This window comes from Cynocephalus volans, chromosome 14 (genome assembly GCF_027409185.1).
Source record: "Cynocephalus volans isolate mCynVol1 chromosome 14, mCynVol1.pri, whole genome shotgun sequence".
NCBI classification, from domain to species: Eukaryota; Metazoa; Chordata; class Mammalia; order Dermoptera; family Cynocephalidae; genus Cynocephalus; species Cynocephalus volans.
The window spans coordinates 65826147-65840698 of record NC_084473.1 but is presented as its reverse complement, the minus strand read 5'-3'; the positions used below and the strand labels follow the sequence as shown (position 1 = coordinate 65840698).

General features: G+C 44.2%; 1 protein-coding gene across 2 annotated transcripts in view; it reads right to left on the bottom strand.

The window, feature by feature from the left end:
• Window positions 1-14552, bottom strand: part of ANTXR1 (ANTXR cell adhesion molecule 1) — a 215566-nt gene that overhangs the window by 71262 nt on the left and 129752 nt on the right. For both annotated transcript variants that reach the window (XR_010021671.1, XM_063078500.1), the window contains exon 14: window positions 176-217. Coding sequence is in view for 1 of the 2 variants with exons in the window: in XM_063078500.1 (XP_062934570.1) it covers window positions 176-217 (42 nt within the window). In the remaining variant the exon portion in view is untranslated. The remainder of the gene's footprint in view (window positions 1-175; window positions 218-14552) is intronic.

Sequence of the window (14552 nt, the reverse complement as noted above, 5' to 3'; positions counted from 1 at the left end):
ATCCCTGATTAGGAAAGGGCCAAAGACTTCTCTCCCTGCTGCTTCACACGCAGTGGGGGTCTGGGCACAACTTAGCTCTGCTTTGCAGGGGGCTAGGTGTCAGGCCAGCCTAGCCAGCTCTTCCCCTGACTCTGCTGCTCTGCCGACCTGGCCACACCCTGCTCTGGCCACTTACCTCACTCTCCTCAGCAGGCGGTGGAGGGACCTCCTTGATAATCTGAAAAGAAAAAAAAGAACAGGTCAGTGGAAATCTCTGGCTACCTGCTTTCCAAGAGGCCTGCTCTCAGGAGGTGGCTTGGTAGTGTAGCCATAATTACCATGATAATGGCCCCAAGCAAGGCAGGCTTAATCCGTGCCATGATGTGTATTTCTGGACACAGCAGCTTAGTCAGTCAGAATAGAACCCAGGGTGAGGGTTCCAATCTTAATTGTGACTTTTGTAGTTTTGTGTAGAGAAAAAAATGTTCCACAGATAGCAGTTTCATCTCTAGCCCTGGGTAGCTCTCTTGCAAACTCATTCATTCATTTATTCATCCAGTCCTTCATGCATCAAAACATCCATCCATCCATCCATCCATCCATCCATCCATCCATCCATCCATCCATCCATCCACCCATCCATCCATCCATCCACCCATCCATCCATCCATCCGTCTACACACTTTAACAAAGTACTGTTCCACAGTGGAAGGTAAGATGGTGCTGCAGAGATGAGTCAGGGATGGGTCACACTCAAGCTGCTGGCAGTCGTTTACCTGTCACTGGCCTCATTGGGTAGACCCAGAAGGAGGACGTGATAATGAGGCTGAGCGATTCTTGATGGAAGGCAGCAAAGGAGGGTATCCAGGGATTTCTTCCAGGGCACTGACATTTAGGGGCACAAAGATTTAAATACAAGACCCTTTCTAATGGATTAGAGGACGGATGACCTGGGAGAAGGGCAGGGGAGGAGGACAGCTGGGAGGCAGTAAGCAGTCTCTCTTCATTCTTGTGCCCAGCTTGCACACCCCACTCATGAGAGAAAGCCCTTGCAGTAAACTGGATTTAGTCCCTTACATGGCAGTTTGGCCATTATCTACTGTAACGCCACTATGTCCCTTGCGGGGCTCCCTCCCTTCACCCCAGGCTTATTATCAAAATTTTAGGTCCCCTATACACAGTCCTTTTCTTTAGAAGACTTCTGGTACATGCAAAGCTCATTACGTATTCCTTGACGTCCTAGTGTCAGGGCTGCCCATTTTGTAGAAGGGTGCTCGGGCATTGCCCAAAGGACTGACTCCATAACCTCCCAGTTGGGGAGCTGGCCCCTGGCTGCAGGCCAGGCTGCCTACTGGGCATCAAGTTCTCCCTCGCTGTCTCTACTAAGCACATATCTCTTTGGATCTGATGATTATTCTGGGACTTCGTTAGGGCTCCAGTCCCCATGATGTCACCCACCCTATCATGATCTATGACATCATCTCTGTATGATGAGATAGGCTACCGACTGGAGGTTCTATTCACCCCAGCCAGTGGACCGAGATGTCAGTCATCTGAAAGTGCGGTATTCAATTAATTGAAGAGACAGAGGCGAAGGCCACCAGGGGTTTCAAACCATCGTTTCATCTGCCTCCACTTCCTGGCCACTGTGGGAAGCCTGTGCAGGTCTTTGGAAAGCAGGAAACCATGGTTTTGCTCACCCACTCAACCCTGGCTCAGAATTCCTTAAGGAAATCTCTGGGGAGAGTCGTTACTGCCCAGTGCTGATTTCCCATCATCTCAGAGGCAGTAAATTATTTTAAAACAGGAACTGCCTGGAAACTGGAGGGAGAGGGGAGGAGGTGAGGGAGAGGAGGAGCAGGATGTCTGGGAACTGCCAGATGCTGACAGAGCGCTGCGGGCAGTATGCGTGGCCAGGACCCTGAGGATGAAGGGGTCGCATCGAGCAGCCTTTTGCCTTTTCCAGTGCTATCTATTCTCCCCACCTCTGCGTGGAAGCACAGCGTGGTTGTCAAGTGTGAACACCAGACCTGCCTTCTCCTGACTGTCAGGATTTGACAAGTCCCTCAACCTTCCCTGAGCTCCACTGCCCTCACCTGTCAAAGGGAGCAAGAACATTACCCTGCGGGACTGGAGTCACGATGAGCCAACACATTTGTTAAGCAGCTGGCACAGAGTAGGTGCTCAGCAGATGGTGCATGTCACCAGTACGCTCCTTTCTTGTTGTCTGTCTCTTGCCTTTCCTTAACAACCCCTTGCGTGTCCTAGATGAGTATGTATGGGGGCTTCCAGATGGAGGCAGCAAGAGGTTGGAGCTTCATAAAATGAGTGAGGCAAGGGGCTGATGTTCAGATAGGGGCCCAGGGGTCTGAGAGCGGCCAGGGGCTTCAGGGGAGTCAGCAGCGGTATGTTTTGGCACATGTGTGTAGACACATGACATTGGCCAGGAAATGCAGCAAGTGGCCCCGCACTCAGACCAACCCATCTGTGGGTTGCTATTCAATTTGACTTACTGAGTATTTATTGAATGTCTATTCTGCATCTTGCAGTGTGTCAGACCCTGAGAGGAACCCAAAAGACAATGCCAAAATACAGGACTTATGAAATGTTAATCAATATCAAGAATAAATGTTGTTTATACTCCAGATTCCACACTGACACACTATAAGTTGCTTATCTCGACTCGAAGGTTGCATCAGCACTTAAAACCCACCAATGGCTTCCCGAGGCTTGCAGGCTAACGAGCAAACTGCCCCATCCCCTACAAGGCCTATGTGGTTTGGCCCCCCCACCCCTCCACCTCATCTCACTCCTCCACCTTCTGCACGCCAGTCTGCTGGGCACCTTCCTGTTCCTCCCATAAGCTCTGCAGCTTCTCATTTGTAGCATCTTCTGCCTACAAACTTTCCACCCCCTCCATGCTCAGTCCACACCCCTGCTCGGTTCCCTGGTACCTACTCACCGAACAGATCACTGGTAAATGCACCTCCCCCAGGAGCCTTACAGAAAGGTCAAGGTTTCCTTTGTGGGCTTTCATAGTGTGTTTTCTGTGGCATTTTTCATCATAATCGAAAGGTAAATTGCATAATTCTCTCTTTCCAACCAGCCTGACCAGAAAGAATTTACAACCAGAATGTAAGCTGGAATCAGCCAACAAGCCTGGGCTTGGTTTGGTTCCCTTCCCTTCTTCACAGGTTATGAGACGTGGGTGGGCTCTTCAGCTTCTTTCTCATTACAAGGGACAGAAAAGATGGACAAGGTTGAAGAGATCCTAATAAAATATTTAAAAGGAAAACGCCTCAACAAACATATTTATAAGTACAATGTGGTAGAATGGAATGGCAAGAGTGGAAGTAAATCTGCGGACATTTTTTATATTTCTACTCAGGAGGCCAGCACCACTCCCCTACTTACTACCATCTTTAGGTTGAGTTTTTGGATGGGCAGAAAGTGACAGTTTGCCTCCTTGGGATGGCTGCCCTAGAATCTCTTTTGCACTAATATTTGGATTGGTAAAGTCAAAGGGATAAGAAAAATGAGATGCAATACAAAACTTCTGCATTCTATTGGTGTTTCTCTGCTACCTGAGAATTTCTTGAAACTGTCTGCTGTGAGTTGGGAGATGCTTCTCCTCTCTCCTCTCATCAGTGACTTTAATTCTGATTTTATGCATCTCTGCTCAGGCAGACATGGGGTGGAGCCAGACTTACGAAGACTGTTGTATAGATAAAAGACAGAAAGTCAGGAAAGACCAGGTAAAATCTTATCAAATTGAAATGGTACTGACAACTTCTCACTGAGTCAAAACAAATTCAAGTCTTTATGTGCACCCCTTGGTCTGGCTATTGTAAATAAGATATAGTTAGCATGGTATGAATAGAGTAGAAAGACCACACAGGCCCAGCGCCTGTCTGACACCTGGAAAATCTAACTATTCTGGCTTATGAATTCAAGTTCAACTATTTGGGTCTCTGTAAAGCTATCTCTTAAAATTTATTTTATGAATTGTTAAGGTGAAATGAAGCACCTGGTGAGTTCATTCTGCTCGTTGTTTTTTTTTTTTTCTCTAGAAGTATTGAATTTTTGCTCCTAATTTGTAGGCTTTGCCCCTTGCCACTTTGCCCTTGCTAATAATTCTTTTATAGTCTTGTGCAATGGAATGCAGAATGCTACCTATCCAATTTTTAACTTGGTCACCTCTTCTTCTTCCCAGGTGATAACCATACTGGCTCACTGGACATTGCATTGAAAGTTGTGAGTCACCACGCTGCATGAGGGGCAGGAGGACACTAGGCCTGGCTATGCCCCCACGGTCTCCTATTTTGTTTCTATCACCTTGTTGAGAAATCCTCCAGCACAACTTCACATTTCTCCTCTTCATCTTTCCTGTCTCCCCACTCTGTGACAGGAGCTGGCTATAGGCAACAAGCTCATGGTAGACAGTTGCTCTTCTCATGGCATGAGATGTGAGACTAATCAGGGACATCTTTTTCAACCCCCTTTCTTCTTAAATTGTATTTAGTGTCACGGTGTCCTTTTGCATGAGCTAGATGAAGGACATCTCCTGCAACCTCCTCCATGCTGAAGGCTTGGTCTCTTGCTGCAAAGGAGACACTTCCTTGACACACAGGCAACTCCGCCATCTACACCAAGTCCAAGAGAACAGCTGAAGATGACTATTCTATTAACAAAATTGGGCACTTGTCCTCTGATTTTAATTAGCTCAGTGGTTCCAAACTTTATTGAGTATCAGAATTACCCAGAGGGCTTCTTAAAACACAAATTTCTGGGCTGCACCCCTGAGTTTCCCATTAGTAGGTCTTTGGTGGGACACTTGCATTTCTAACAAGTTCCCAAATGATGCTGGTACTGCTGGTCTGTGTCCCAAATTAATTTCTAAGAAGGCTTCCTGAAAACTTGAAAATGATATGCACAGTCTCCATATGTAACATGGGAGTTTGTTCATATGTAGTTGGTAAACTGGGCAATAAAATTACTAAACTATGAAATTGTGTTAGCCCAAAATATGATGTTTTGTGATGTAAAGGAGAAGGTAATATCTATATTTTAGGGTTTTTTTTGTTTTTGCTGTAAAATTCACAGAATGTTAACCATTAGACATTTAAAAGTGTGAGGTGATTATATTTGGTGTCACTGAGAAACATCAGGTGAATGTGGACATGCTGCCCCACTGCCAGCAGTGACCTGGGAGGAACACACAAACCCCCCATCCACCTCTGCTGCTTTCTCACTCTGCTTACCCTTGTGCAGTGCCAGTGTATGCCGTGCTCCCGAGTGTGCGTCCTTCTCTCCTTAAAAGCATTTTATATAGCATTCTCAGTATGCGTGTGTGTCCTGGTTATCACCATCCAGGGACTGAATGAAAGAGGAAAGCCTTCAGCTTGTGGAGGAGAAACTTGTGAAGAGAAGAGAGGAGTTGGGATACTGTGAGAGCGAGGGGTATAAAGAAACCCAACTGAGCTTCATCAGAGACTCCAGAAAACCAAAGAAAAGAGAATGGGACTCATGGGAGCCATCTGCTCTACAGGGGATTAGAAGCATGTGTCAGGGAGTGAAGAAAGGTTATAACGCTGACAGCAGCAGAATAGTATTTTCATAGCATTTGGTCTTATTTGGAGCCGCACAAATAGCTTTTTTTAAATGAGAAGATGAACCTGGCAAGACAACAAAAGCTGAATTTCTATTTTAAGCCAGTGCAGAAAGAATAACAAGACAATGAGTCACAGCCATCCACCTCTGGGGTCGTGACACTTCATCCTGAGAACGTCCTCCCTTCCATCTCACTTCTGTAACTCAAAGACACAGGGCCACATTACACACGTCCACCAGGAGACTGCATGGGTTTATTTTTTAAAAATCAAGGTAAAGTGTTATATTTACTGTAGTATTTTTTTAATTAAGAATTTATTATTGTTTTTTAGTGTATTTTATAAGACTGTACAGTTTCGAATGTTCTGCTCTGAACCTACTTCCCCCATTATTAGACCTGTTCTTTTCATGGGTCAAAATTCCATTACTCAGTGATATTTTTAGGAACACTCTTTATGTTATAGGAGAAATGGTGACATTTAGAGAACTTTCGATGTATCTGCTATTTAACTACTATTATTAACTTTGGAGAGAGCAAAGGAAATACCGCTGAGAGGGCCTGACTTCTTCATCTGATTTATGGTCTTCTGTGCTTTCCATGCGTATAGTAAAACTCCTAGGAGTCTGAGTAATAATGTTCCTTGGGTTTTTGATAATTCTGTATTGTGAGCTTATGTGTAGTTTGCATTTCCTTCTGGGAATCCTATGAGGCCTGAGCTGAGGGACTAACTTGCCCGAGAATTTGGGTTTCCTTCTGCGGACCTCTAAGCACTTCCAAACTGTAACTGCTTTTTCTCGGCTTGCAATTTGCAGAACTCCAGTGGTATAAACTTAAACTCTAAAACTCTGAGAGGTTATGGTTATGAATTCTTAGGGACACCCGTGTGCACATGAGCATGCACACACATACACTTACCAAACCTGTAGCCATTCTTCCACTCAAAGCCCCAGCTTTAGGCAGAAGACTCAGTTCCAACTCCCAAACTTTTACGAGCCCATGAAAGGCTATTAAACCAAACCTCTAGGTTACTGAGATAAGAAAATCTTCCCAGCACAGTCATTGCTTTAGGGTCGGCTAACCATCTGATTTCCAGATACTTCTTTATTTTGGCCCTGGAAATGTTCCCTATTTTCCTGTGAGCCTGCCCATGCATTTAAAACAACTTTTATTATATCTATTCGGGAGTTTTTTGTTTTTGTTTTGCTGTGTAGTCCACTGTACTGTCACTCAAGAGTAATTGATTTTTCACAAATCAGTTACTCTTTTCATGGGCCAAAATTCATTATGCAGTGGTATTTTTAGGAACACACTCGGAGTAGTTAGCACAAATAAATATTGCATTTATTGCATTTATAGCAAAAGTTTTTTGGAGACTTTGATTTAAAACATTGCATATCCAGAGACTTCTGGGTCGATGTCTTAAAGCCAACTCAGCTGCCGCTTCTCCGGCCTCACAGGTTCCCCGTGAGGAGAAGCCATCAGAATAGAGTCGTGTATAGAAGAGATGCCAACTGGATCTGAAAAGCTGTCTAAAAAGGGCTTTGATATCACAGATAGGAGGGGATGCTTGCTCTTACCCTTTTATACTGTAGCTTTCCATTCTGATTTCCAAACCAATAAGTATTATTCTAATTAAAATCATGAAACCAAGAGAAAATAGACAACTTGATGTGGAAAATGTCCAGAAAGGATGAAATGCTAGTTGATGGCAGATGAATGAATCTTTCCACTATACAGACAGTATAAACTTAATAGAAACCTCACGACTGACTGAGGTGGGTTAATGCTGGCCAAGTATTGCCTGTATCCAGCAATTTTACACTGTAAAAGTTTAGCAAAGGCTGGAGCCAAGGGTGGTGATCTGGAATGTAGTACAAGAAAATTTCAAAGAAATGAGCTCAACATTTTTTTTCATTTGGAACTCAAATTTCAAATAATTTTTGCCTCTCATCCTATCTCCCTTAAGGCTGGGACTTTTTAGAAGGCCAAATTCATCAATATCTAGAGTGAGAGGCCCAGCAGGAATTTTAACATCAGTTGATAAGGACTAAATGACTTACATGGTAATTTAAAAGAATGGCTGTGCATATTCTCCATCAGATGATATGTCAGTGTACTGCAAAACTCTAAGTGAAAAAGTAAAATAAATCCACGAATTCAGGGTTCCCCAAGGCTTGGAGGAGGAGCCTCTGGCCTCTGCCTGGGTTATGGGCAAGCAGTGGAGGTAGGATCTAAGCAGGGCACCTGGGGGCAAGGACGCACTGATGATGTTCATATATGTTCAAGCTCGTTGGTATTGCTGCAGCCTCTGAGGAGGCTGCACTTTAAGATCCAGGAACCTGTTCTCTCAGCTGCTTCCGCATTCTCTAGGACTGTGTTTCCCAAATAATATTTGGCAGAATACCAGTGTCCTTCCAGAAGTCAGTAAACCAATAGGTGTTTGGGAGGGTGGGAGTAGAGATAGGCCAAGGAAAAGTTCCAGGGTCAAAATAACTTTGGCAATTCATGATGCAAATTGTCCTATAAAGGCTCTGAGAAGTCCTGCAGTAAAGACAGTTAGTTATTCAGCTTAGACAAACATATTGTTTAAATACCTCTTATTCTGAAGTGTACCTATCCCATTTTGTAGGGTATTACTGTCCTGTGGACATAGTTTGGGAATGCTTCCCCTGATGACTTACATTATATAATCCTCAGGTGGTTTTGAAGAGTAACCAGGTTTGAGAACCACAGGCCAGGGAATTTTGAAGGGGAGGAGAAGATTTGCTTACAGAAAGTAAGAATATAAGGAGGCAGCCTTACACATAATATGGTTCCAATTTTTTAATTTTTCATGTGGGGCCATTAAGGTTAAAGGATTTGCCTAATCCTTTAACTGACAGTGGAAGATCTGGTATTGGAATCCTGTCATCTTTAACGACAGCTCGCCTCTCTCCATTTCACCAGCAGGCAGAGGGATGGGGCGGGAGGGTTATAAGGCAAGCAGGAAGGCCGGCCCAGCAGGGATGAGGAGTCACCAGGGGAAAGTGGAGATGAGAAAGGACTGGGCGTGTGGGGCGTGTGGTGCAGAGCTCCAGAGTGAGGGCAGGCTGTGGCAGAGCTCTGTGTGCTAGTGAGAAACAATCTTGTCAGCTGCACAGTGGGGAGTGTCCAGATGGGAATGGGTGGAGGCTGGAAAGGGATCAAGAAAGCACCGTCACTTAGGCCCCAAGATGCTTGCATGAGGAGCTGCTTGTACTAGTCATGTTTTCATTAAATAGGCTATTAATAAATCCCTTTGGTAATGTTAGGCTTGGTTGTCTGGCCCAACAAATTAAATGTTATGCTTAAAGGTGAAAAAGCATAATTTGAGCAATATTTTTATTTCAATTTAAAGCATATCAAGTTTTTGTCTTTTGCAATTTGTTGTTGATGATGTCCAATGGGCTTATTTGTTGAACTATCTTTGAAATTCAATGAAGTGAATTAAACATGATCCTTTACATGATTCTTTAAAAACTGTTCATAAGATACCTACAAGGCCATTGAAAACAAAACAAAAGAAACCTGAATTTTCATTATATAGGGAGAAATTCTGAATGCATGTACATGATCTTCTCCCAACAAATTGAAAAAGGATATTTGTTGTTATTTGAACAGAAATATAATGATTTGATTTGACCTAAATAGTATGTGGTTTAATTAGTTGGACTGCAGAAGAACTGCAACTTTATAGCAGGATCTTTTTTCTTTTTAATTGTGGTAGAAAACACATAACATAAAACTTACCATCCTAGCCCTTTTTAAGTGCACAGTTCAGTAGTGTTAAGTATGTTCACACTGTTGTGCAATTAATTTCCAAAACTTTTTCATCTTGCAAAATATGGCAAGATCTTTGCACTCTGGATTCCTGATATATCATTAACCTCCCAATAAAATGGGCATATTTTTAGGATCCTATTTAAGGAACTAACATAAATGTCTTTTGTTATGTAATATTTCATACATATAAAACATTGCACATAACATATATGTAAGTTATGAAATAGACTAATATTAACATCCATGAAACCACTATGTAATAAAGTTCCATTGGTTTGTGAATTCCTTCTGTTTTAACCCTGTTTCCCAAGATGACTTAGCATTGTTTAGTTGGGAAAACATACAAATCATGTATGAGGCACTGCAGTACGTTTTGGGATGAGTTTCTGTGACTACTTTTTCCTTGCCGTGGAGTTCATAGTACAGATACTCCTCAACTTACAATGGGGTTATGTCCCGATAAACCCATTGCAAGCTGAAAATGCATTTAATACACCTAACATACCAAACATCATAGCTTAGCCTAACCTACCTTAAATGTGCTCACATTGCTTACATTAGCCTACAGTTGGGCAAAATCATGTAACACAAAGCCTATTTTATAATAAAGTGCTGAATATGTCATGATTTTATTGAATTCGGTACTGAAAGTGAAAAACAGAACAGTTGCATGGGTACTCAAAGCATGGTTTCTACTAAATGCTTATCACTTTCGCACCACTGTAGAGTTCAAAAGTTGTAAGTCCAACCACCGTAAGTCGGAGGCTGTCTGCATAGTGAGAGAAATATACACACGAATAAATACCTGTGATAGGACGAGCAAGTGCTCTAACAGAGGTGTGAAAAGATGCTCTGTGAGACCCAGTGAGGTGGCAGCTAATTCTCCCTGGGTGGGTGTGCAGGAAGCTCCTGGAATGGAGTGATTGGTGAGCTGGACTTTGAAGAAAGGGGAACTGTTGACAGAGTAGATAAAGAAGATGAAAGTATTTCAATAAGAGGAAACAAACTGAGTGAAGAGATTGTGGTAAAGAAGTACATGGTATGTTCAAGGAGCCCCAAAGAGGAGAGTGTGCCTGGAGGTGTCCCTCCAGCCATTTAGCTACTCAACAAACTTGGAGATGTACTGAGTAACAGTTTTGAGCCAGACACAATGTTCTGCACTGGGGACCTATAGCCTTGGCTTCCAACAGCTTCAGCTTAACATGTAAAGACAGACAAACAAACAGACAATTATAACAGCACAAACAGAGCTGTGAAAGAAGCAGGCACAGGTGCTAAAGTGGTCCACACACAGGAGAAGGTAAGAGGTGAGGATGCAGAAGTAGCAGCCAGGTTGGGAAAGGCCTACACATGCCTTATCGAGGAACTGGAACTTTATTTTGGAGATGTTGAACAGTCAAGAGGATTTTGGGTAGAGAAGTGACCTGAATGCTTTTTTTTTAAAAAGAAAAATTTGTCTAGTGAAGGTGAGAAAGACTAAAAGAGCAGTTAGAAAGTTAGTGTAATAATTCAGGAGGGAGGTGCAGAGTCCTAGACTAAGGCAATGGCATTCATTCACTCATTCACTCCACAGTTATTTATTAAGCAGTTACTGAGTGCCAGATACTGTGCTTGTGCTGGTGTGAGAGAAAAGGATGCCTTGTAGACAACTCTGAAGTGCAATGAGACAAGAGTGACAGAAGGAGGCACAAGCAATCACTCTGCAGTCTCTCATTTGGGCAGCTTGGAGGAGAGTGACACATTCATTGATGAAGAGCAAGTTTAGGGGATAACATGGTGAGTTTGGTTTGGGGCATGCTGAGGGTGAGATGCCTGCATTTGAGATGTCTACTGGGCCCCTAGAGTGTGGGCCTGGTCCTCTGGAGCCACGGCCAGCTGTGGGAGAACACATTAAGTAGTCAAAGTCAGGGAGTTGGTGATATTGCCCAGGGACCCTGTGTAGAGAAGAGGGTTGAAGACAATCTCGGAGAACAAGAAGCCAGCAGAGGAAGAGGAGCCCTGAGGGAGATGGGGAAAAACTGCACAGAGATGTAGGAGAAGAGTCAGCAGAAGCCAGTCGAGGAGGGAGTTTAAAGGAGAAAGAGGTCAGCGGTGCCTACTACTGAAAGAGGGAACGTAGAAAGAGAAAGGAGCAGAGACCACTGGCTGGGGAACTTGGACTTGCAAGAGAAGGATTAGAGAAATAATGGCGGCAGAGGTCAGGGTGCAGTGGGCGGACGAGGGAACGGGAGGGACTGTGGACAGTGGATATTCTGCAAAGAAGGGTGACAGTGCAAAGAAGGACAGGGGAGGAGAGTAGCTCGAGGGAGAAATGAGGTCTGAGACATTTTCTGAAGGATGAAGGGGCTGGCATGTGTTTGTAGGCAGAGGGGGCAAGCCAGTGGGAAGGAAAGGAAAGGACCAGAAAGGGTGATGATGCCCCAGGAAGAGCCGAAGTGAGGGGACAAAATGGAGAACACAGTGGAAAGGGAGGGCGAGTGGCGTGGCTGTGTGAGAGGAAGGGACGGTAGGGGAGGACGCCTGCAGAGGGGTGCTGGAAAGGGAAGGACTCTCACAGGACGGCCTCCATCTGTTCACTGGGAGGGAAGATGGACTGACTTGTCTATTGTGCATGAAGGACCAGAGGTAAGGCAGGGATTTCCAGGAGAATGGTCACCGTTTGGGAGGAATTCTTATCCACCAAGATAAGTTAAAGGTTTGCTAAGCAGTGCTGAGGACTCAAATGTGCAATGGCCACAGTCAGCATGCTTGGGCAACCCTCCTCTGCAGTGATCAGTGTCTTGGAAGCAGGAGAGAAGAGTACATACAGCTGGGTCCATCTAGGTGTAGAAATGGGCAGGCCAAGTGGGGAGTTGAGGGCATTCGTGTCAACATGGGATCAGTAGATTAAGAGACCAGGCAGGCATTTATTCTAGTCTCCAAATTCTTGATTTGGAGGAGCTAGTCCCCATTGCTAATCAGAATGTCATATCTTGCTACCTGCTGAAATTTAGGCAGGGTGTGATGGCCTTTGCCTGTGTACATAAGCTACTAGCCTAGCTGGGTTGCAGGCTCACATCTGAGATGATGTCAGGGCTGCCTGCATTTTCTAGAATTGTTTGGTGCCCTAACATCGCTGATTCATTGTAGACTTTTTTCCTGTACACATTTGAGCCATTCATAACACTTACTCTTCTAATACATATCAATTCTTTTTTTCATGATCTCTTCTCATTGAAATTTTCTAGTCTTTCTCTTTTTAAAGTTCAGTTTAGAGAGTTCAATAATATTGGGCCAAACTTACGAGTGGATGAAGTCAGCATGGCAGGACTTGAAGGGTCCTGGCAACGCCCCTTGTGGAACTGAGGCAGGGCTTTACTTCTTTCCAGTAGAATATCAATCCTGTCAATTCCCTTACTGAAAATTCAAATAAACTCAGAGTGCATAGTTTGATGCCTCTCCCTCTTTCACTGTGGATACCTTTGTGTCAGTGAATAAATGCAGGACTCTAAGAAGCCAAAGGTATGTATACCTGGGGATAGTGAGAGCCCAGTTGGGAAACACAAAAGGATCTGGTCAATTCTCTCTCTCTCCATCAGTCATTACTGATGGATTACACTCTGCTATGTTGGCAATACGTTAACTCAGGTCACGTTTAGCTGGAAGTTAAGAGCCCAGATGGGAGTGGGGTCCTTCAGGAAAGGCAAATGCTGCAGGTGATCATCACCAGTCATTCTCACCCATTTCTTTTGTTTCTCTTTCCAGACGGACCAGCAAGAAGCAAGAGGATGCTGAGCAGAGGGCAGGCCTGATGGTAGCCACTGCGCCTGGTCTGGTCGTACTGGTCATTACATTTGAAAATGCTCTCTGTGGTTTCTAAATAGGCACATGAATGCCTGCCCTTCTATCCCAGCCACCTCCCGGACTTTGTACTCCCTCCCCCCTGCCCTACCAGAGCCATCCACTAAAGGGTTAATGTTTGGCTCAGTTGGGGTGGGGACCTTGCAGGTTGTCAAATATTTTGAATATCACTCCTGGAGAGGACATTATAGAAGGGGGAGGAAGGCACCCGGCAGAGGAGAGTCTCAGTACCCTACATTTTGCAGGTCCTTTCTGCTTTCTGGCTTTTTCCCTAACATCAAGATGCAGCTTTGGTACCAGGTCATGGGGCATTCCCCACACTTGGGGGAAAGGGCAGAGAGAGTGACAGAGGGCTTGGGGACCATTGTATACAAGGACACTGTCTGTTAGTCACAGGACTGTGTTGAGGGATGCTGTGACTTGGGGTGAGGGAGCTTCCTGCGTCTTCTGACTAGGGCTCCAGAGGGGAGGCCCAAATTTATCTTCCTTCCTGCATACTCCTGCTTAGAAAGCACATGACATTATCCTGTCCCCCTCAGAACATCATCACTCATCAAGGAAGAAAGTGATCAACAAGGGCACATAGCTTTTGGGGGTACACCAAGCAATGGAGCCCAGACCAGCTTTCAGAATTGGAAGGGGGCAGTTTTTATAGACATCATAAACAGGAAAATTAATCTCCAAGAGTTTCCCTCTTAAAAAAATCCTTTGGGACTTATAAAATCAGACCACATTAAGACATTTTGGTTCCCTTCCAAAGCAACCAGATACATTCATTAAAAAATATTTTGAATATTGCAAAACAATCTGACCTTGGGTAATATTGCTTCCAATAATGAAAGGTTTATTTTGAGAAACATTTCCCACCAATATAAACTGAATGCCATACAGTATAGCAGTAGATACCTATTACAGTAACGTACTTTTAAATAATAACACACGCAGCACTTCCTATGGGCTAGGTGCTTTCTACGCACTATACAAATGGTCTTCAAAAAGTTAATGGAAAGATTTGTATTGTCTTCTAATTCCCCCTTTCCACGAACTATTTGAAGTACCCATGTACATATAAACTCCTTTAATCTTCACCACCTACTTATGAGGTTGGGGCTCTTACTATCCTCATTACACCAAAGAGGAAATTGAGACACAGAAGGGTTATGTAACTTGCCTGAGGTCACAGAGCTTGTAGTTGGTGGAGCACTGCTTGGCTGTTCCACTGTTCCTAGCTGTCCCTACCCAGAGGTAACTGCAATAGTCAAAGGGACCAGGTGCACAACACAATAGAAGCTCTGGTGTTCACTGCCTGCTGCCACCATCC